General features: G+C 40.7%; 1 protein-coding gene across 2 annotated transcripts in view; it reads left to right on the forward strand.

Annotated features, from left to right (window-relative positions):
• The window catches only part of CHIC1 (cysteine rich hydrophobic domain 1), a gene marked incomplete at its 5' end in the record, with an annotated part of 179,617 nt that extends 156,640 nt beyond the window's left edge, over window positions 1-22,977 (forward strand). Inside the window, one exon of one of the 2 annotated variants that reach the window (XM_081080884.1) lies at window positions 21,894-22,977. In XM_081080884.1, coding sequence (XP_080937010.1) covers window positions 21,894-21,902 — 9 coding nt within the window. In that variant the 3' untranslated portion in view covers window positions 21,903-22,977. Of the gene's footprint in view, window positions 1-1,688; window positions 3,354-21,893 lie in introns of those variants that run through there. The other variant, XM_081080882.1, reaches the window with a different exon arrangement.
• Window positions 22,978-24,660: the final 1,683 nt, after the last annotated feature.

The following is a 24,660-nucleotide window of genomic DNA, read 5'->3' on the forward strand; positions in this document are numbered from 1 at the left end:
AGATACTTCTCCGAACTGAATATACAGATGGCCAAGAAACATATGAAAAAATGCTCAAAGTCACTGATCATCAGAGAGATGCAAATTAAAATGACAGTGCGGTATCACCTCACACCTGTCAGAATGGCTACCATAAACAAATCAACAAATGACAAGTGCTGGTGAGAATGTGGTGAAAAGGGAACTCTTGTACACTGTTGGTGGAAATGTGGACTGGTGCAACCATTATGGAAAACATTATGGAGTTTCCTCAAAAAATTAAATATGTAATTGCTATTTTACCCAGTGCTCCCACTTCTAAAAATATATCCAATGAAACCTGAAACACCAATAAAAAAGAATGTATGCACCTCTATGTTCATAGAAGCACAATTTATAGTATCTAAGATCTGGAAATAGCACAAGTGCCCATCAGTAGATGAATGGATAAAAAAAATCTGTGGTACATTTATACCATGGAATACTATGCAGCAGTAAAAAAGAAGAATCACGCCAAAACCGGTTTGGCTCAGTGGATAGAGCATTGGCCTGCGGACTGAAGGGTCCCGGGTTGGATTCTGGTCAAGGGCATATACCTTGGTTGCGGGCATATCCCCAGTGGGAGGTGTGCAGGAGGCAGCTGGTCGATGTTTCTCTCTCATCGATGTTTCTAACTCTCTGTCCCTCTCCCTTCCTCTCTGTAAAAAAAAAAAATCAATAAAAATATTTTTTAAAAAAAAAAAAAGAAGAAGAATCTCTTACCCTTTGACACAGCGTGGAGGGACTTGGAGAGTATTATGCTAAGTGAAATAAGTCAGTCAGAGAAAGATAAGTATCACATGATCTCACTCATATGTGGAATCTAAGGAACAAAATAAACTGTTGAACAAAATAGATCCAGAGACATTGAAGCATGGATTCAAATGTGGAATCTTAAAGGGAATGTGAGGGTGGGTGCATGGGTGGGAAATGGTCAACCAAGGAACTTGTGTAGCCCATGGACTACATAGCCCAGGGACATAGACAACAGGGTGGTACAGGCCTTAGTTGACGGACATAATGGGTCAATGGAAGAAAAAATGGGACATATATATTACTTTCAACAATAAAGTTTTTTTTAAAATAAAAAAAAAGAAGGGAGGAATAAGATTGCCACTAGCACCCACTTCAGCTGGGAAGGCCAAAAAGATACTGAACATTCCTGCATGTGTGGTCAGTACAAGTGGCAGCTCAGTCCAATAACCTGGAAGGGGATGAAGCACAAAGTTACAGCCACAGTTGTCTGCCAGTTTTCCTGACAAAACAAAGCCCAAAACCTAGCTGCCTCCACATATGCTCCAAGAGTTAGCAGCAGGCCCCAGAAGAAGCTGTGGCAGTGAGTTTCAGTTTGCAGAGCACTTTATATGGAAACACAAGAATGGCTACTACAGAAATATTTTCTCTCTGAGTGATAGTAGCACCCTGTGTGCACTCCCATCGTCAAGTGGAGACACAAAGAGGAAAGATGCAAGGGTCTACCAGTCACCATTACAGAAAAAGCAAGAAAGAGATGGAGGAGCCAGTCTGCCCCAGCTTACTCCACCACCACCCATTGCAGTTGCACTGCAGGCATGTCTGGCTGTGAAGGAAAGTACTGGAATTTCATGGATTTTGTTTTACTTTGTTATTTTTTTAAATCCTCATGTGAGTCTATTTTTCATTGATTTTAGAGAGAATGGGAGGAAGAGAGAAAAAGAAACATTGATGTGAGAAACATTGTACCTGGACTGGGGATCAAACCCACAACCTAGGTATGTGCCCTGACTGGGAATTTAACCCATTATCTTATTGGTGTATGGGTGGGCACTCAAACAACAGAGCCACCAGGCCAGTCTGGAATTTTGTGGATTTTGAATGTCCACGCCCCACATTCTTTTATGGTGTTGGCCCCCTGAGAACGAGGTGACCTGAACACAGAGGAGATGCCACCTTTCCATGAAACACAGGACATTTTCCACCACCCCTTAGAGATCTAAAAAGCTAAAGCAGTTTGAGAAAACTAAAAAATTTATGATTCAGTGCCACCTATAAGAAAACAATAGAAACACATTAACAATCTAATAGAGAAGTGCCACTCTTACATAAATGCCTAGACAGAGAATGAATTCATCAAATATCATGAATAAACAAGTTAATGAGGCAGCTCAGAAAGAAAATTAAAAATCTTCAGAAAATAAACTTAAAGACAAGGAAATATGTTACTTAAATTACAGAAAATTCAAGATTACAATACTGAAAAAATAACTCAATGAGATGCAAAACTCAAGCAAGTTTAATAAAATCCGAAAAAACATAAGCAACAAACAAAATGAGTACTTTACCAAAGAAATTAAAACACTGAAAAATGAACCAAATAAAAATTCTGGAGATCAAAAACTCAATAAAACAGATAAATAAGTGAGCATAGGAAATAGAGCTGACCAGATGGAAGAAGTAATTAATGATTTTGAAGATAGAAATACAGAAATGATACAGAGGGGAGAAGAGCAATATTTGGGAGTAAAAAGGAAAGAATTCTACAAGTACAATCTGACTCCATCAGAAAGTTCATATAAAAAAAATAGTAATACTAGAAGGAGAGAGAGAAGGGAATGGAGAGCCTATTCAAACAAATAGGTGATGAGAATTTTCCAAACCTGTGGAAAGATCTATATCCTCAAATACAAGAAACAAACAGAACTCCTATTTACCTCAATCCAAAAGTCATTCTACAAGGCACATTATATTAAAACTGTCAAAGATTAATGACAAAGAAAGAATTCTCAAGGAAGCCAGGGAAAAGAAGAAAGTAACCTATAAAGGAAAGCCCATTAAATTATCACTAAATTCCCAATACAAACCCTACAAGCTAGGAGAGAGTGGAACCAAATATTCAAATCACTGAAAGAGAAATGAGTAGGCAAGAATAATATATCCAGCAAAGTTATATTTTGACTATAGAAGAGAAATAGACTTTTTCAGACACCCAGAAGCTGAGGGAATTTATCATCACAACACCTTCATTGCAGGAAATATTCAAGTGGGGGGGGAGGTTTCCTACCTGAAACAAAGAACAAAGAGTCACAAAACTATGACTAAGAGCACCAAGAACATTGCAACATAAATAGGAATAATTTGTGACAACAAAACATAAAATGAAAGGGGGTTTAGGTCTGAATTTACAAAGGAGTATGAAGATCATTCAAAAGAAAAAGGATTAATTTATATATGAACTTCCTTTTTCATAAACCATGCACTCAAAAATCCAAAACTGAGACACATAACTTAAAAAAAAAACACAACAGAAGAAACAAGGGGACAAGTATGGAATGCCACAAAACAAAAACAACAGACTGAAAAGCAAAGGAAAAAATGGGGGCACTGAGCTACCAGAAAAGAAAAGATAAAATGGCTACTAAAAAATTCTCATACATAATTAATCACCCTAAATGTAAATAAACTAAATTCAACAATAAGAAGGCACAGAGTAGGAGAGTGGATCAACAAACAAAACCCAACCATTTGTTTCCTTGAGACACATCTAAGCTGCAAAGACAAAGATAGACTCCAAGTGAAAGGGTAGAAAATTATTTTCCAAGAAAATAACATCCACAAAAAAAGCAGGTGTAACTATACCTATATCTGACAAAATAGATTTCAAGATAACAAGGGTAACAAGAGACAAAGATGAACATTTCATAACCACAAAGGGGACACGAAATCAAGAAGACATAGCACTTCTCAGTATATATGCATCCGATCAGGAAGCACCAAAATATATAAAGCAACTACTAACAGAAATAAAGGAAGAAACTGACAAAAACACACTTGTAGTAGGGTACCTAAATACCCATAAGCAGCTATGGGTAAATCATCGAAACAAAAAATCAATAAAGATATATCAGCCTAAATGACACATAATTAACATTTACACAGGCTTTCATGCAGAACATCAGACTATATATTCTTCTCCAGTGAACATGGAAGAATCTCAAGGATAGACTGTATGTTGGGACATAAAACTAACCTCAACAAATTCAAGAAGATTAAAATCATATCAAGCATTTTCTCCAACCACAAGGCTTTGAAATTAGTAATCACCTGCAAAAAGGAACTAAAAACCTCCCACAAATATATAAAGGTTAAAAAACATGCTTCTAAGATTTGCGTGGCCTTTGAAATATTAATTTACCTGTGGTGCTCTGGATGCATGAGGCTTCTTCTTTGGTGTAATGGTCACTGACCTTCTTATGTGAAGCAGGTAAAATCATTTGTCAGTGCAAAATGTGTTAGAACTTGATGAAATAAAGCTTTTTTAAAAATTAAAAAATGCTTCTAAAAAATGACTGGGTCAAAAAACAAACAGTGAAATCAAAAGATATATGGAGACAGATGAGAATGACAGTAGACATTGAAATTTTAGGATAGAGTAAAAGCAGTAATAAGAAATGTTTATATCATTACTGGCCTAACTCAAAAAAAACCACAAGAAAAATCTCAACTAAACAATCTGGCATTACATCTTCAAGTACCAGAAAAAGAACAAAAGCAACCCAAAGTCAGTAGAAGAAAGAAAATAATAAAAATTATAGCAGATTGAATAAAATAGATAAAAAAAACTATTTTAAAAAGCTCTGGTTCTTTTAAAAGATTAATAAAGTTGACAAAACTCTGGCTAGATTCACTAGGAGAAAAGCAAAAAATACTCAAACAAAAACAGAAATGAAAGAGAAGTTACCACAGACATTACAGAAATACATAGGATCATACTAGAATACTGTGAGAACCTATATGTCACCAAATTCAATAAACTAAAAGAATGTATAAGTTCCTAGGAATAAATGAAACTTCCTAGACTGAATCATGAGGAATTATAAAATCTAAATAAACTGATCAACAGTGAGGTTATTGAAGCACCCATCAGAAACCTCCCAAATATTCCAGAACCAGATGGCTTCATCAGTGAATCCTGTCAAACATTCAAAGAAAATTTGATACCTATCCTCAAACTGTTCCAGAAAACTGAAGAGAGGCAATTCTTCCTAAGATATTTTATCAGGCCAACTAAACCTGATACCAAAACCGGGCAAGGATAACACACACACACACACACACACAATATGTCTGATGAATAGAGATGCAAAATATTTTTAAATAATAGCAAATCAAATATAATAATACATTAAAAAAATAATACATCACAATCAAATGGGATTCATTCTAGGGGTCCAAGGATGGTTCAACATACACAAATCAATCAATGTGGAGAGAACCAAGATGGCAGTGTAGGTAATTGCAGGTACTTGCCACCTCCCAAAACCACATCAAAATTTGCTGGGGTCCAACCCCAGCAGGTCCAGGGGTCCCCAAAGGTGTGGACGGAGTCGGCAAAGAAGGAATGACATGGAGACAGCGTTCAGTTGATCAGCAGCCTAGCCAGGATCTCTAGCCAAGTTCTGGTCAGGATCTCCAGCGAAGTTCTGGTTAGGATCTCCAGCCAGGTTCTGTGTCCATGCTCTCTTGCTAGGTTCTCCAGCCAGGTTTTCCAGGTTCTCCAGCCAGGTTCTGTAGCCAGGTTCCCTCGCTAGGTTCTCCAGCCAGGTTCTGTCCAGGTTCTCCAGCCAGGTTCAGTCACCAGGTTCTAGTCAGGTTCTCTTGCCATGTTCTATCCAGGTTCTGTAGCCAGATTCTGTCTCTAGGTTCTTCAGCCAGGTTCTCTTGCTAGGTTCTGTCTCCAGTTTCTGTCCAGGATCTTTTGCCATGTTCTCTCCAGCAAAGTTCTTCTGTCTCTAGGTTCTGTGTCCAGTTTCTGTCCAGGATCTTTTGCCATGTTCTCTCGCTAGGTTCTGTCTCCAGTTTCTGTCCAGGATCTTTTGCTATGTTCTCTCCAGCGAAGTTCTTCTGTCTCTAGGTTCTGTGTAGGTTCTGTGTCTAGGTTCTGTATCTAGGTTCTGTATCCTGTTGTCTTGTTACATCTGTATTTATACCAGTTGATTCCGATCCTATCAATCTCTATTCCAAAGGTTAGGGCGTTTCTTATCTCCATTCCAGGAAGTAAAGATTATATAGCTTAAGCATGATTGTTCGTAGTTAAAGTGATTAATTACCCGCCTGGCACTTAGTTAAGGGGTTTTATTCCCTCCCTAACTTCAAGGGAAAATCCCTACCTGGGGAAACAACCTTTCTCAGAGAGGTGACCTTGGTTAAAACACATAGTGCCAAGAAGGTGAGCAAACATATTAAGAACAGGGAGAACCAAGATGGCGGCATAGGTTAACGCCGGAGTTTGCTGCCTTGAACAACTACTTCAAAAGTGAAACTAAAAGACGGAGCAGACATCACCCAGAACCACAGGAACGCTGGCTGAGTGGAAGTCCTATAACTAGGAGGAAAGAGAAACGCATACGGACACTCAGAGGAGGCTCGGTGCTGAAGTCAGGTTCTGAGGTGCGGAGTGCGCGGAGCGGGCTGGTGGTGGAGGGCGCAGTTGGCGTTTTCAATCGGGAGGGAGTCGCAGACTCTGAGCTCCAGATCCGGGCTAGTCTTTAGGGACTCAGATTCAAACGGGAGAAGCAGGACTGTCTGGCTTCAGTCAGAGCGAGTGCAGCTTTCTCTCCAAGGTTTGCAGTGGTCGCTGGGACTCAGAGAGGCAGAGCCCCTGGGGACAGGACTGAGAGCCACCATAACTGCTCTCTCCTGCCCACCCTGTTGATCCTGTTCGACCCGCCCTGCCCAAGCCCTGCACAGAGGCATTAGCCGGATAGCCTCAGGCAAACGCCAGATTAGCACCTCCCTAGAGGACAGAAGTTCTCCCACTACAGACACAGCTGATCCTCACAGCCACTTGGCCTGGAGGTCAAACCCTCAGTGGTATTAGCTACAACAATCAAGGCTTAACTCTAAGACTGTGCACAAAGACCACTAGGGGGTGCACCAAGAAAGCATAACAAAATGCAGAGACAAAGAAACAGGACAAAATTGTCAATGGAAGATATAGAGTTCAGAACCACACTTTTAAGGTCTCTCAAGAACTGTTTAGAAGCCGCCGATAAACTTAATGAGATCTACAAGAAAACTAATGAGACCCTCGATGTTATGTTGGGGAACCAACTAGAAATTAAGCATACACGGACTGAAACAACGAATATTATACAGACTCCCGACAGCAGACCAGAGGAGCGCAAGAATCAAGTCAATGATTTGAAATGCGAGGAAGCAAAAAACACCCAACCGGAGGGGCGGAATGAAAAAAGAATCCAAAAATGCGAGGATAGTATAAGGAGCCTCTGGGACAGCTTCAAGCGTACCAACATCAGAATTATAGGGGTTCCAGAAGATGAGAGAGAGCAAGATATTGAAAACCTATTTGAAGAAATAATGACAGAAAACTTCCCCCACCTGGTGAAAGAAATGGACTTACAGGTCCAAGAAGCGCGGAGAACCCCAAACAAAAGGAATCCAAAGAGGACCACACCAAGACACATCATAATTAAAATGCCAAGAGCAAAAGACAAAGAGAGAATCTTAAAAACAGCAAGAGAAAGAAACTCAGTTACCTACAAGGGAATACCCATACGACTGTCAGCTGATTTCTCAACAGAAACTTTGCAAGCCAGAAGGGAGTGGCAAGAAATATTCAAAGTGATGAATGCCAAGAACCTACAACCAAGATTACTTTATCCAGCAAAGCTATCATTCAGAATTGAAGGTCAGATAAAGAGCTTCACAGATAAGGAAAAGCTAAAGGAGTTCATCACCAACAAACCAGGATTATATGAAATGCTGAAAGGTATCCTTTAAGAAGAGGAAGAGGAAGAAAAAGGTAAAGATACAAATTATGAACAACAAATATGCATCTATCAACAAGTGAATCTAAGAATCAAGTGAATAAATAATCTGATGAACAGAATGAACTCTTGGTTGTAATAGAATCAGGGACATAGAAAGGGAATGGACTGACTATTCTTGGGGGGGAAAGGGGTGTGGGAGATGCGGGAAGCGACTGGACAGAAATCGTGCACCTATTGATGAGGACAGTGGGTGGAAAGTGAGGGCGGAGAGTGGGGCGGGAACTGGGAGGAGGGGAGTTATGGGGGGGGGGGGAAGAGGAACAAATGTAATAATCTGAACAATAAAGATTTAATTAAAAAAATAAATAAATAAATAAATAAATAAATAAATAAATAAGAAATGTGGCCAATGTAAAAAACAAAACAAACAAACAAAAAAAACCAAAAAAAAACATATTAAGAACAGTATGCCATGTATGCCAGGTCCCTTGAAACAGCAAGGATGGACCGGCTCCCGGCAAAAATTACAATTAAAATACATAGCAACCATCATTCAGAACAGACTGAAATCTGGCTGAATGGAAGTCCTACAACTAGAAAAGTAAGCGTCCTATATAATAAAACCTTAATATGCAAATCGACCAAATGGCGGAACGACCGGTCGCTATGACACACACTGACCACCAGGAGGCAGACATTCAACACAAGGCTGCCCCCTGATGGTCAGTGCAATCCCACAGGGGGGGCACTGCTGAGCCAGAAGCTGGGGTCATGGCTGGCGAACGCAGCAGCGGTGGCGGGAGCCTCTCCTGCCTACGTTGCAGGCAGGTGGTAAGGAGCGAGGGGTCCTGGACTGTAGGAGCCCTGGACGGTGAGAGGGATATCTGACTGCTGGCTTACACCTGATCCCCTGGGGATTGGACCTAAGCCAGCAGATGGATATCTCCCTAGGAGTCCCAGACTATGAGAGGGCACAGGCTGGACTAAGGGACACCCCCCCCTATGCATGATATTGTGCACCAGCCTCTAGTAAAGAATAAGGCTTGTGGAGACTGATAGAAGAGATGGAGGTGTTGAAATGACTGGTCCAACATCCATATGTGGCAATTTTTTAATCAGGAGAGATATCCTGGCTTTGGAGGCCTCCTGTGAGGAGCAAGGGGTCTCAGCCCCTCACCAGAACCTCATCCCAGGGTTCCAGAACTGGGAAGAGAAGTTTCCATAACTTTGGGCTGTAAAAACCAGCAAGGATTATGGCTGAGTGACAGAGGCTGCTGGAGACCCAGGCAGTTCCTGTTAAAGGGCTGGCACAGCCAGAACCGGTTTGGCTCAGTGGCTAGACCGTCGGCCTGAGGACTGAAAGGTCCCAGGTTCGATTCCGGTCAGGGGCATGTACTTTGGTTGCGGGCACATCCCCAGTGGGGAGCATGCAGGAGGCAGCTGATCGGTGTTTCTCTCTCATCGATGTTTCTGGCTCTCTATCCCTCTCCCTTCCTCTCTGTAAAAAATCAATAAAATGTATTTTTTTTTTTTTAAAAAAAAAAGGGCTCTCACAAGAACTTACACCATCTTGCTTCCTCTGAGTCCCAAGGCCAGATGGCAGCTTTGGGTGAATCCAAGGGTATACAGAGAAGATTTGGATTGTCTGGCATTTGGGCAGGAACTCAGGGTTGGCTTTCTCCCAGATGGGGTACTCGAAGGGGTCATTGTTCCTGTGCTGGGACCTTGCCCTTGGCAGAGCTGACTGGCAGCCATATCTGAGTTTCCATCAGCATGACACACACTGTTTGCTCCACCCTGGTGATTCCCTGAAACCCCACCCCATGCAATTTGCAGTCCCACCCAACCTGTCTGAAGTGCCTTTTCCATATGAATAGTCTGTCCTAGCTTAGGCTTAGGACTTTCCCAAAATATCTCAAATGAGCAAAAGCTGGTGTCAGCATGCCCCAAACCTATCAATATGAGGCACAAGACCCAGCAATAGCACCATCCTGCCTTGTGTCACAACTGGGCCTCTCCTGGGCACTTCCAAGCCCAATATAAGTAGAAGCCATCTGCAGATCTCTCTGTAAACTCCTGCAGGGTGGCTCCAGGCAGTGGCTGATTTTGCAGTTCCTGAGAGGCCCCAGAGCCAGTGCACCTGGTGGACAGTTTCAGATCATACCAAATAACAATTCTACACATCCACAAGTGACACACACAAGGGGCAGACTCAGTGAACACAAAAGCCCCACTGAAGCAAGTCCTGCTCCATAAGGGTGTCTCCTGCACAGCAGTTCTTCCATGGTAGTCACAGCTGGTTCACACAGCCAATTGGCCTGGAGGTCAATTCCTCCCAGTGAGACCAACAGCAATCAAGGCTCAACTACAACTAAACTGTGCACACAGCCCACACAGAGGCGCACCTAGAGATCCCAGCTCAGATGACTAGAGAGGCTGAGCCACTGGGCCCTATAGGACACCTATTACACAAGGCCACTCTACCAATTCCAGGAGACATAGAAACTCTACCCAATACATAGAAATAAACACAGGGAAGCAGCCAAAATGCAGAAACAAAGAAACATGTGACAAATGAAAGAAATGGAAGCAATAAACTACTGGATATAGAGTTCAAAGCAATGGCTATCAAGGAGATATATGTACTACTATTTGTAATACTTTAAACCAGTGGTTCTCAACTTTCTGGCCCTTTAAATACATTTCCTCATGTTGTGACCCAACCATAAAATTATTTTTGTTGCTACTTCATAACTGTAATGTTGCTATTGTTATGAATCGTAATGTAAATATCTGATATGAAGGAAGGTGTTAGGTGACCCCTGTGAAAGGGTCGTTTGACTGCCAAAGGGGTCGTGACCCAAAGGTTGAGAACCACTGCTTTAAACAATAAAATAAAATTTAAAAAAAAACAATGGTAATCAGGTTGCTTAAGGATCTTAATGAGAGCTTCAAGGGACTTAGTCAAACTTTCAAGGATCTTCATGAAAATTTCAAAGACCTGAAAAAGGACCAGTCAGAAATTAAGCATACACTAACTGAAATAAAGAATAATTTATAGGCATTCAACAGTGGAATAGAGGATTTCAAGAATCAAATGAATAATTTGGAATATGAGGAAGCAAAACACAGCCAATCAGAGGAGCAAAAAGAAAAAAAGAATCCAAAATTATGAAGATAGTATAAGGAGCCTCTGGGACAACTTCAAATGTACCAACATTTGCATTATTGAGATGCCAAAAGAAGACAAAGAGCAAATTTTGAAAACCTACTTGAAGAAATAATGACAGGAAACTTCCCTAAGCTGGTAAAGAAAAAAGCCACACAAGTTTAGGAAGCACAGGGGGAACCAATCAACATGAACCCAGGAAACCCACTCCAAGACACATCATAATGAAATTGCCAAGGGTTAAAGACAAAAAGAGAGTCTTAAAAGCAGCAAGAGAAAAGCAGTTAGTTACCTACAAGGGAGTGCGCATTTGACTGTCAGCGGACCTGAACAACCAACAGATATATGAAAACATGCTCAACTTCATCAGCTTTTACGAAAATGCAAATCAAAACTACAATGAGCCCTAGCTAGTTTTGTTCAGTGGTTAGAGCGTGGGCTTGCGGACTGAAGGGTCATGGGTTTGATTCCAGTCAAAGGCAAGGACCTTGGTTGCAGGCTCGATCCCTAGCCTCAGTTGGGGCACGATCGGGAGGTAACCAGTCACTGTGTCTAATATCTATGTTTCTCTCTTTCTGTCTCTCACACTCCCTTCCTTCTCTCTAGAAAAATTAATGGAAAAAATATCCTCTGGTGAGGATTAACAAAAACTACAATGAGATACCACCTCACACCTGTGAGAATAGCTATTATCAACAAGAGAAGTAATAACAAGTGTTGGAGAGGTTGTGGAGAAAAAGGACCCTCATACATGGCTGGTGGGAATGTAAACTGGTACAGCCACTATGGAAAGCAGTATGCAGGTTCCTCAAAAAATTAAGTATAGAGTTGCAATATGACCCAGCAACTACTCTTCTGGGTACCTACCTGAAATATTTGAAAACATTTATTTACAAAGATATATGCACCCCTATATTCATTGAAGCATTATTCACCATGGCCAAGACATGGAGACAACCAAAGTGTTCTTCCACAGATGATTGCTTAAAGAAGATATGGTACATATACACAATGGAATACTACTCAGCCATAAGAAAATATAAAATACTGCCATTTGCGACAACATGGAAGGACCTTGAGAATATCATGGTAAGCGAAATAAATAAGACAGAAAAAGCTAAGAGCCCTAAACTGTTTGGCTCAGTGGATAAAGTGTCGGCCTACAGACTGAAGAGTCCCAGGTTCGATTCTGGTCAAGGGCATGTACCTTGGTTGCGGGCACATCCCCAGTAGGGAGTGTGCAGGAGGCAGCTGATCAATGTTTCTCTCTCATCAATGTTTCTAACTCTCTATCCCTCTCCCTTCCTCTCTGTAAAAAATCAATAATATATATATATATATATATATATATATATATATATATATTAAAAAGCTAAGAACCATAAGATATCACTTACATGTGGGGTATAAAACTGAAACTCATAGACATGGACAACAATACTGTGGTTATCAGAGGGAAGGGGGTAGGGAAGTAGTAAAGGGTAAAGGGGGTGAAGTATATGGTGATGGAAGATGACTTCATTCTGGGTGGTGGGTGCACAATGCAATATACAGATCATGTATCATAAAAATGTGCACTTGAAACCTATATCATCTTATTAACCAATATCATCCCAATAAATTTAATTTTAAAAAATCATATTTGAAGAAAAACCCATCTGTACTCTGAGCCCCATTTTTTATATTTCTAACATCAATCTGATACTCTTTAAGGGCTTAATGAATAATCAATTAAACATGTTATAAAATCTTTGTCTTTCTGCTTGGCTTTTATCTCTGTCTCATGCTTGGCTTTTATTCATCTCCCTTTCAACATTATGTTTGCTCAAAGTGCTGGAAATAGTCAACAAATAAATCTGTGCTGGCACATGAGAATGGGAACTCTACTAGCCACCCCACTGAGTTTATCTGAGTGATGTTAGTGTTTGGCTTGGCATCTAAGACTAATGAGCATTGGTGTGTTCCAGGCATGAAATCAGAATTAAGACTGAATTGGGAGGAATGAATACCTGGTTAAAAGATAAAAAAAAAAAAAAATAATGTGCCCTGGCCAGTGCGGCTCAGTTGGTTAGAGGGTTACCCATACACTGAAAGGTTGTCAGTTTGATTTTTGATCAGGGCACATATCTAGGTTGTGGGTTCGATACCTGGTCAGGGAGTGTGTGGGAGGCAACCCATCTCTCTCTCTCTCTCTCGCTCTCTCTCTCTCTCTCTTCTACTATCTCTAAAATCAATAAGCATATTCTCAGGTGAGGGTCAAAAAAAAAGATAGAATGCCATACTGTAAGATTAAGGGAAATTGTTTGATCACTCAGAGCCGGCTTATGCTGACTCTGGAAGTTGTGATGAAGAGAGAAATGTGATGAAAACATACCATAAAAAATAGAGCAACTGACCCTGGCTCAGTTGGTTGAGCATTGTCCCATGCACCAAAGGGTAGCCAGTTTGATTCCTTGTCAGGGAACCTACCCAGATTGTGGGCTTGATCCCCAGGCAGTGCCGTGCAGGAGGCAACTGATCTATGTTTCACTCTCACATCAATGTTTCTCTCTCCCTCTGCCTCCCTCTTCCTCTCTCTCTAAAAAAATCAACCAAAAAAATCTTTTAAAAATATAACTAGAAGGATGTATGCTGTTGGATCTGAATAAGTCAGTGAGAGTGTTAACCAAAGACAATTCTCTATTTCCTCCTCAGATCAGTAATGGCTAACAGAGACAACCCATGTTCATATTTTCTTACTTTCTTTTTTTTAAATATATTTTATTGATTTTTTTTAATGTACTTATCCACACATTTCTCAAACTTTATTCAATAGAGCCACTAGAGCAGCCGTGGGCAAACTACGGCCCGCGGGCCAGATCCGGCCAGTTTGAAATGACTAAAACTATTGAAAAAAAAGACCGTACCCTTTTATGTAATGATGTTTACTTTGAATTTATATTAGTTCACACAAACATTCCATCCACGCTTTTGTTCCGGCCCTCCGGTCCAGTTTAAGAACCCATTGTGGCCCTCGAGTCAAAAAGTTTGCCCACCCCTGCACTAGAGTCATATCTATTAACCTGAAAAGTTAGCCACAATATACAGAAATACACATTGGAGCATTGTCAGCTATAAAAGAGTTGAGAAAATATTTTGGAGTGACGTTAGAATGTATCACACAACACTGCCTAGGGCAAAGACCATTGTGACATATAAAAAATTTCTCATTTGAATGGAGATTTATAATTTTAATGATCCTCAAGAAAATGATTTGCATTCCAAACCTGAGAGGAAAATATTCTTTCTCTTTTTCATAGGTAAGACAATAACCTCAGAAAAATTAATTAATGCAACCAAGATCCCTCAGCCTGTACACTGTTCATTCCTCCATAATACTAATGGGCAGACTACCACACATAGGATTGTTATATTCTGTTATGTAATGTGAAAGCTTTTTTTTATATATATATATTTTTTTTCTTTTGCTTACAGTATTACAAAGGGTATTACATATGTGTCCATTTTATCCGCCCTCCCTAGACAGTCCCCTAGCCTCCCCTGTCCCCCAATGTCTTATGTCCACTGGTTATGCTTATATGCATGCATACAAGTCCTTTAGTTGATCTCTTACCTCCCTACCTCTTGCCCCCCAACCCTCCCCGGCCTTCCCACTGCAGTTTGACAATCTGTTTGAGGCAGCTCTGCCTCTGTATCTACTATTGTTCAAAAGTTTATAATGGTCTCTATTATCCATGAATGAGTGAGATCATGTGGTATTTTTCCTTCATTGACTGGCTTATTTCACTTAGCATAATGCTCTCCAGTTCCATCCATGACGTTGCAAATGGTAAGAGTTCCTTCCTTTTTAGAGAAGCATAGTATTCCATCGTGTAGATGTACCACAGTTTTCTAATCCATTCATCTACTGATGGGCACTTAGGCTGCTTCCATATCTTAGCTATGGTGAATTGTGCTGCTATGAACATATGGGTGCATATATCCTTTCTGATTGGTGTTTCTGGTTTCTTGGGATATATTCCTAGAAGTGGGATCACAGGGTCAAATGGGAGTTCCATTTTCAGTTTTTTAAGGAAACTCCATACTGTCTTCCATAGTGGCTGCACCAGTCTGCATTCCCACCAGCAGTGCACGAGTGTTCCTTTTTCTCCACATCCTCTTCAGCACTTGTCGTTTGTTGATTTGTTGATGATAGCCAGTCTGACAGGTGTGAGATGGTACCTCATTGTTGTTTTGATTTGCATCTCTCGGATGATTAGTGACTTTGAGCATGTTTGCATATGTCTCTTGGCTTTCTGAATGTCCTCTTTTGAAAGGTGTCTATTTAGGTCCTTTGCCCATTTTTTGATTGGATTGCTTATCTTCCTTTTGTTAAGTTGTATGAGTTCCCTATAAATTTTGGAGATTAGGCCCTTATCAGATATGACATTGGCAAATATGTTTTCCCACACAGTGGGTTTTCTCGTTGTTTTGTTGATGGTTTCTTTTGCTGTGCAGAAGCTTTTTATTTTGATGTAGTCCCATTTGTTCATTTTCTCTTTAGTTTCAAGTGCCCTAGGAGCTGTATCAGTGAAGAAATTGCTTCGGCATATGTCTGAGATTTTGTTGCCTTTGGATTCTTCTAGAATTTTTATGGTTTCCTGTCGTATATTTAAGTCCTTTATCCATTTTGAGTTAATTTTTGTGTATGATGTAAGTTGGTGGTCTAGTTTCATTTTCTTGCATGCATCTGTCCAATTTTCCCAACACCATTTATTGAAGAGACTATCTTGGCTCCACTGTATGTTCTTGCCTCCTTTGTCAAATATTAATTGAGCATATTGGGTCGGGCCGATTTCTGGGCTCTCTATTCTATTTCATTGATCTATATGCCTATTCTTGTGCCAGTACCAGGCAGTTTTGAGAACAGTGGCTTTGTAATACAACTTGATATCTGGTATTGAGATCCCACCTACTTTGGTCTTTTTCAGGATTGCAGTAGCTATTCGGGGTCTTCTTTTATTCCAGATGAATTTTTGGAGAGTTCGTTCTAGATCTCTGAAGTATGCCGTTGGTATTTTAATGGGAAGTGCGTTGAATTTATAGATTGCTTTGGGTAGTATGGGCATTTTAATGATGTTGATTCTACCAATCCAAGAACACGGTATGTTCTTCCATCTGTTTATGTCTTCCTCTATATCTTTTTTCAACGTCCTGTAATTTTCTGAGTAGAGGTCTTTTACCTCTTTAGTTAAGTTTATTCCTAGGTAGCTTAGTTTTTTTGGTGTGATGGTAAACGGGATTGTTTTTATAATCTCTCTTTCTGAAAGTTCACTATTGGTGTATAGAAATGCCTCAGATTTCTTGGGGTTAATTTTGTATCCTTCTACATTGGCAAATTCATGTATTAAGTCTAGTAGCTTTTTGATGGAGTCTCTAGGGTTTTGTATGTATAATATCATGTTGTCTACAAATAAGGAGTTTTACTTCCTCTTTTCCAATTTGGATGCCTTTTATTTCTTCTTCTTGCCGAATTGCAATGGCTAACACTTCCAGTACTATGTTGAACAGGAGTGGTGAGAGGGGGCATCCCTGTCTTGTTCCTGTTCTTAGGGGAAATGGTGTTAGTTTTTGTCCATTGAGTATGATGTTGGCTGTGGGCCTGTCATATATGGCTTTTATTATGTTGAGGTATGATCCTTCTACTCCCACCTTGCTGAGAGCTTTTATCAAAAATGGGTGTTGAATTGTGTCAAATGCTTTTTCTGCATCAATTGATATGACTATATGGTTTTTTTCTTTCAATTTGTTTATGTGATGTATCACGTTTCTTGATTTGCGGATATGGTACCATCCTTGCATCCCTGGGCTAAATCCTACTTGGTCATGGTGTATGATCTTTCTGATGTACTGCTGGATCCGATTTGCTAAGATTTTGTTGAGGATTTTGGCATCTATGTTCATGAGGGATATTGGCCTGTAATTCTCTTTCATTGTGTTGTCTTTACCTGGTTTTGGTATTAGGGTGATGCTGGCTTCATAGAATGAGCTTGGAAGTGTTCCTTCCTCTTGAATTTTTTGTAGTAGTCTGAGGAGGATAGGTTTTAGTTCTTCCTTGAATGTTTGGTAAAACTCCCCTGTGAAGCCGTCTGGTCCTGGGCTTTTGTTTGCTGGAAGCTTTTTGATGACTGCTTCAATTTCTTCCATAGTTATTGGCCTGTTGAGATTTTTAGATTCTTCCTGATTGAGTTTTGGAATGTTGTATTTTTCTAGGAATTTGTCCATTTCCTCCAGGTTGTCTAGTTTGCTGGAGTAGAGCTGTCCACAGTATTTTTTAACAATCATTTGTATTTCTGTGGGTCTGTTGTTATTTCGCCTCTATCGTTTCTGATTTTGTTTATTTGGGTCCTCTCTCTTTGCTTCTTGGTGAGTCTGGCTAGAAGTTTGTCAATCCTGTTTATCCTTTCAAAGAACCAGCTCTTGGTTTCATTGATTTTCTGTATTGTTTTTTTGGTCTCTATGTCATTTATTTCTGCTCTAATCTTTATTATCTCCTTCCTTCTGGTCACTCTGGGGTTTTCTTGTTGCTCTCTTTCTAATTCTTTGAGTTGTAGAGCTAGCTGATTTACTACCATTTTTTCTTGTTTTTTGAGATAGGCCTGTAGAGCTATAAACTTCCCTCTCAGGACTGCTTTCATTGTGTCCCATAGGTTTTGGATTGTTGTGTTTTCATTGTCATTAGTTTCCAGGATGTTTTGAATTTCTTCTTTGATTTCATTGGTAACCCAATCAATATTTAATAGCATGCTATTCAGCTTCCAGGTGTTTGAGTATTTTGGGTTGTTTTTATTGTAGTTTATTTCTAATATTATGCCATCGTGGTCTGCGAAGATGCTTTTTATGATTTCAATCTTCTTGACTCTGGGGATACTTTGCTTGTGACCCAATATATGGTCTATTTTTGAATATGTCTTATGAGCATTTGAGTAGAATGTATATTCCCTGGCTTTGGGGTGAAGTGTTCTGAAGATGTCAATTAAGTCCATCTGATCTAGTGAGTCATTTAGGATTGCTGTATCTTTGCTGATTGTTTGTCTAGAGCAGCCGTGGGCAAACTATGGCCCGCGGGCCAGATCCGGCCAGTTTGAAATGAATAAAACTATTGAAAAAAAAGACCGTACCCTTTTATGTAATGATGTTTACTTTGAATTTATATTAGTTCACACAAACACTCCATCCATGCTTTTGTTCCGGCCCTCCGGTCCAGTTTAAGAACCCATTGTGGCCCTCGAGTCAAAAAGTTTGCCCACCACTGGTCTAGAGGGCTTATCCAGTGTTGTCAGTGGTGTATTAAATTCCCCTACTATGATTGTATTGTTGTTGATCTCTCCTTTGATATCTTCCAGGAGTTTTTTTATGAATTTGGTTGCTCCTACATTGGGTGCATATATGTTTACCAGGGTTATATCTTCTTGTTGTATTGATCCTTTTAGTATTATGAAGTGGCCTTCCTTATCTCTTGTTATGGCCTTCACTTTGAGGTCTATTTTGTCCGATATTAGTATTGCTACCCCAGCTTTCTTTTCCTTTACATTTGCCTGAAAGATATTTTTCCATCCTTTCACTTTCAGTCTGTATGAGTCCCTTCTAATGAGGTGGGTTTCTTGTAGACAGCAGATGTATGGGTCATGTTTTTTTATCCATTCAGCCACTCGATGTCTTTTGTTTGGAGCATTTAGTCCGTTTACATTTAAAGTTATTATTGAAAGGTACTTGTTTGTAGCCATTTCTGGTTTTGTGTGGCTGTTTTCTTTCTGAGCTTTTAATTTCTTATTTTTATACCAGTCCCTTTAGCATTCCTTGCATTGCTGGCTTGGTGGTGATAAACTCCCTTAGCCATTTTTTGTCTGTGAAGCTTCTTATTTCCCCTTCAAGTTTGAATGATAGCCTTGCTGGATAGAGTATTCTTGGATTCAGTCCTTTGCTTTGCATCACTTGGTAAATTCCCGTCCATTCTTTTCTGGCCTGATGTATTTCTGTTGAGAAATCATTTGACAATCTAATGGGAGATCCCTTGTATGTAACTTTCCGTCTCTCTCTTGCAGCCTGTAAGATTCTCTCTTTGTCCTGAACATTTGCCATGGTAATTATGATGTGTCTTGGTGTGGGTCTTTTCGGGTTCACCTTGTTTGTGACTCTCTGGGCTTGTGTGAGTTTTTTCTTCTCCACCTCAGGGAAGATTTCTGAAATTATTTCTTCTAATAGGTTTTCTAATCCTTGTTCATCTTTCTGTTGTTCTGGTACTCCTATTATTCATATGTTGTTTCGTTTCATTTTGTCCCAAAGCTCCCTTAGGCTCTCCTCCTGTCTTTTAATTTTTTTCTCCAATTGCAGTTCAGTTTGGGTGTGTTTTGCTTCCTTGTCTTCTAATTCACTAATTCGGTCCTCCGCTTCTCCTAGTCTACTGTTGATACTTTCAATGGAGTTTTTCATTGCAGCTATATCACTCTTCATTTCTTCTTGGGTCTTACTTAAGTTGTTGATTTTTTCATCTGTTTCTTCTAGCTTCTTCTATATGTTATCGATTTTTTCATCTGTTTCTTCTTGCTTCTTGCAGAGGTTGTCAATTTTTTCCTCCATCCGGTTTATGCACTCTAGGACCCTTATTCTGAATTCTTTTTCTGTCATGTTGCATGCCTCTGTATTACTTAGCTGCTTTTCTGGAGAGTCCTCTTTCTCTTTCCTTTGGGGGTTTCTTTGTCTACCCATGTTTGATCTCACTGACATATCTAGACGTTGAGCCATTCAGTGGTTGCTCCCTTGGTGGCAGTGACTCCTTGGTCTGTGGTTGCTATTCAGGCGGTTGCGGTAGCAGCTGCTCTTCAGTTGGCAGCAGCTCCTCTGGTGGGTGCTGTTCACAGCTGTGGTGGCTCTTCTGGCTGGTGGGGTGAGGTTTCACGTACACCTGCTATTCCTCAGCAGAGGGTGTGGTGCTCAGGAGGTTGCTGTAGCTTCGATCTGCTGCGTTGATTTAAAGGCCCAAAATACAACACAACAAGGCACCACGTACCAGGCACTATACACAAATATATTCACGATATCAATAACCCCAAATAAAGGTGACCACCCGAATTAAGAGAATTAGGCGATAAGGAAGAAGGAAGAGAAAAAGATAAACGAGAAAAAAGAAAAGAAAAGTAGGGACCAAAAAAAAGGAGTGCAAAAATGAAATTGGGAAAAAGAAGGGGGGAAAATAAAAGCGAGAAAAGAAAAGAAAAGAAAAAAAAAGAGCGAAAAGAGAGAATGAAGTGGAAGAGGGGAAGAGACTTTTTTATATGAGGAGAATACTCCTATAGAACAGCCACTAATCCCAACAAATTCCAGCAACAGCTCCCTGGAGATGAATGCAAACTAGAAACAACCAATAATATAACGATGAAAATAGAATGGAGAACACTAATCCCAAAATAAAATAAAGAGAAAATAAAATGGCACTTTAAAAAAAATGGTAAAATGGTAGCAGTAATAATACTGGTTAAAAATAAGAAGGTAGTAATTAAAAGGGTAAAATCAGGTGATGGAAATAGAAGAAAAAAAAGAAAAAGGAAGGAAAGAAAAAAAAAGAAAAAAATTGGTTTCTTAGTTAAAAGGTGAAAAAAGAAAAAAAAAATTGCAGTAGTGAAGGTCCTTCGGTTCTTCTGTTCTTCAGTGTGGCTCGCCTTAGACCTGCCAGGTATTCAGGAGAGTGTTGAGTTTCCCTGCGATACACTATTCCTCTGTGTTGTAAACCACAGTCCTTATTTTAAAGCAAGACTCATTTGTTTCCCAGACTGCCTTATTTTGTGTTTAGCAAAGAGTCAGTTTGTGGGTCAGCCTCTGGGTGGCAGTGTTCTGGGGTTGGCCTCTGAGGCTATAGGGCCTCTCTGTCCAGTGGAAGTTCACTGCCCAGAGCTGGCTGCGTAATAGTTAGTTACCAGCGCTGTGTTGTTGCTGGGATTGAAAATCCCTCTATAGGCCAGACCCTGTTAACTCCCAGGGACTGATCAGGTTATTTTAATCCTTGATCTCGTACAGGGTGGAATCTGGGTGTGGCTGTGCTCCTTGCCTGGGGTATGGGGGGAGGAGTCTCACTCTCTGGAGAGAATGGCTGCCCCAGTCCTGGGCTCAGGGGTGTCTCAGCAGTCAATTCGCTGCCACCTCTCCCGGCCCCCCTTCTCTCCTCAGTCTCTCCCCAGATTCCACTCCTCCGCACACTCTCCCTCTCTTCAGCACAGGTGAGTGTCTGTATCCGAAATGTCCCATGAACAGGATTCAGTGAAAACAAACAAACAAACACCGGCCGCGGAAACTGGGAAGGCTTGGTTTCTGTAAGCTTCTTCTCTTACCGGGACTGCATGGTCTGGTCAGCTCTTCAGGCTGCCCCCCTTAGGCTCAGTCCTCTGTGATCACAGAACCCAGCTCTCAATTCCCCCCCGGCGGCACCAGGAATCCCGCGGTTCTCCTTTCCCCTGTCAGGGGCTGTGCCTGTCCCAAGGGACCCGGCTGTCTGCCACGCAGTCTCCCTCTGACTCTTATTGATTTTTTTACAGAGAGGAAGAGAGAGAGACAGAGAGTTAGAAAAATCGATGAGAGAGAAACATCGACCAGCTGCCTCCTGCACATCTCCTACTGGGCATGTGCCCGCAACCAAGGTACATGCCCTTGACCGGAATCAAACCTTGGGACCTTTCAGTCCGCAGGGCAACGCTCTATCCACTGAGCCAAACCGGCTTTGGCATTTTCTTAGTTTCTTAATAGAAAAGATTGGCCATAAGACATTGGTAATAGTTTTCATGACTTGGACAATATTCTCTCTTAGAAAAATTACAAATATTTAAAAATTAAATAGTTCCTTAAGAAATGCCATCAACTGAGCCTATAACACATTCACAATCTACTTTAAAATTTCTGATTTCTAGGTATGTTGAGCTACAACAGAATGGAAAGCAGAACTAAAAATAAGAATTGAAGGAGATCATGGATCTGTAAGTAGATAAAGAATAGGTGGGCCTTGGAGGCTGCTGTGAGAGTTTGCATCAGAAATAGAGAAAAAGTGGTTTTGTGAAAAGAGCACTGAACTTGGAATCAGATTATATGGATTCAAATTCAAGCTCTGCATTTACTAACTTTGAGATCACCTAAATCCATTGATATATTTATGAAATGGGGAAAATATAATAATCTTTGCCTCATAGGACTATTGTGAATATCAGATGAGGTGGTGGATGTGGAATAGCTTTGAAAACTGTAAGTAAAGGAGAGTATTGTTGTTGTTGGGACATCTCCACACATACTAGCTTCCAGGGCACAACTAGAAAAGAAAGGATTCTCCTCCTTAGGGGAGCTATAGCCAGTGAACTTTTATACCTATTGGCCTCTTATTCATCCCCTTGGGATATCCAAAGTTTGTGTGAAAATGTACTGGTGTATAGTAGTAAAGATTACAATTAATTTTTCCATTTTTTTCCCCTCTAAACGTAGGCCATTAAAGGGACCTTGCTTGCTTTCTTCCTTTGAATCTTTTCCACTGACTTCCAACAAACTGACATAATAGTCTTAAGCAGATAATGCATTATTTTCTTCATATTCAGGTAACATTACCTTAGTGTTTTTCACTAGTTTTGAGAATGTAGCTCAAACACTCTTTTGTTCAGGTCTCCCCATGACCAGTAATAGATATTTGTGAGACTACTGACTAGAGTTGAGGGAGTAGTCTATGATAACAGAACAGGAACATGAAGGTTCTAAATTAATTGTCTTGGCATGATGTCCTAAACAACTCAATCTTGCACTTAAATGTTAAGCTTTCCAAAACATACAGAATGACAGTGTTAGTTATAGAAAAAAGATCTTCAAGGGCATCTACTCCAATACAAATGAGAAAGCAGAGTTCCAAAGTGGGGATGGACACATGTTTTTAATGGCAGAATTGGAGCTAAATCTAAAGTTGCCTGACTCCCACCTCAGAATTATTTATTCTGTTTTCTTTGGATCATCTTTTTTAAAAAAAAAAATTCTCGGGGAGAGAAAATGGCGGAGGTTTAGACAGACGTGTCGGTGCCTTGTCCCGGAGCAGATAAGGGCGGGCAGCTGAAACGGGTAGCATACAGCCTGAATAAGCAGAGGAGATTCAGCTGAGACAGTCTGCAGCCAGGAAAGACAGAGAAATCCTAGATAAAGGGAACGGTTAGAGGCTGAGGCTGAAACCTCTCCAGGTGCGCCGGCACAGCCGCGGAGACCGTGCCATCTTGGGTGACTGTCGCCGGCATCCAGAGACCAGCTACTAACCCGGCAACAACAGCTCTCAAGCAGCGCGACTACGTGAACTCAGAGGAACTCGGCTTCTCCCCACAGAAAGGTTAGACTTTCCCCAAAGGTGCGGTTTGCAGTTTAGGTTGGAGAGTGGAACGCGCGCAGGGGGGTGGGGGCTCTGCGCCCCACAAAGACCGCGGCCGTTGGAGCCAGCGTGACCCACGAGTGTGGAAGGGCACCCCCAGGGCTGCTGGCAGAAGGGAACGCTATAAATAAGCCCACAGTTGGACGGGACACAAACGGGCAGCCTCAGATTACGCCAGTTTGCCGGCTACTCGGTGCCAGGAGCCAGAGCGCGCGCAGAGACTTCGCGCAGATTTGGAAGGTGAAGCATTTCGAGTACGCACAACTTCCCAGGCTCTTAAATCTGTGCGTTTGATTGTTGAACCCAGTGCAAGGGACTACCCAGTTGGGGTCAGTCACAGAGCTTGTAAGGGAAGGCTGTTTTGGGGGAGCCTGGGAAACAGAGCGGGGAGTGACTACTGGAAAACCAGCTCTGGGCGGAGGACATTCCCAGACCAGCTTCCAGTACAATAGAGAACACCTGGTCAGAGAGGTCCTATACCCTCGGAGGTCAATCCCGACGCACTGCCACCCAGAGGCAGAGCCATGAACTGACTCTTCTGTAAATACAGATAAGGGCTGTCTCGCAAACCAATGTAGCCTGCCTTAAAATCAGGACTGTGGCTTACAACACAGAGGAACAGTGTATCAGAGGAAAATTCAACATTCTCCTGAATACCTGGTGTGCCAAAAAGAGGAGCAGAAGATCTGAAGCACCTTCATTACAGCCCATTTTTTTAAATTATTTTTTTTAATTATTGTTTCAGCTTTTAACTAAGAAACCATTTATTTTCTTTTTTCATCACCTGATATTTCCCTTTTAATTACTACATTTTTATTTTTAACCAGTACTATTACTGCTGCCATTTTACCATTTTTTTTTAAAGTGTCATTTTATTTTCTCTTTATTTTATTTTGGGACTAAGGTTCTCCATTCTATTTTCATCGTTCCTTTAGCATCATTTTCCTCTCCCTCAATTGTGCTGCTGTGCTAAAACTCTCTTCCCCACTTTTCCCCTTTTGCTGTCCTGTTTCTCTTTCCCTATTCCTGCTTTAGATTTTTCCTATTCTTCATACACCCTGTCTAAATTTCACCCTACTTATATATCCCTTTTCCAATCACCTGCTCTAAATCCTTATCCACCTCTCCCTTATCTTTCTTCACTATCCAAATTTTTTATTCTCTCCTTTTCTCTATTGTTCTGTTGTTGCTTGCTCGATTGTTGAGTATATTGTGTTTTTTTTTCTTTTCTTTTCTTTAAGGATTGTATGTGAGGTTGTTCTGCTTTTTCTTTTTCTTTTTCTTTTTCT

This window comes from Myotis nattereri (genome assembly GCF_964212035.1).
Source record: "Myotis nattereri genome assembly, chromosome: X".
Taxonomy (NCBI): Eukaryota; Metazoa; Chordata; class Mammalia; order Chiroptera; family Vespertilionidae; genus Myotis; species Myotis nattereri.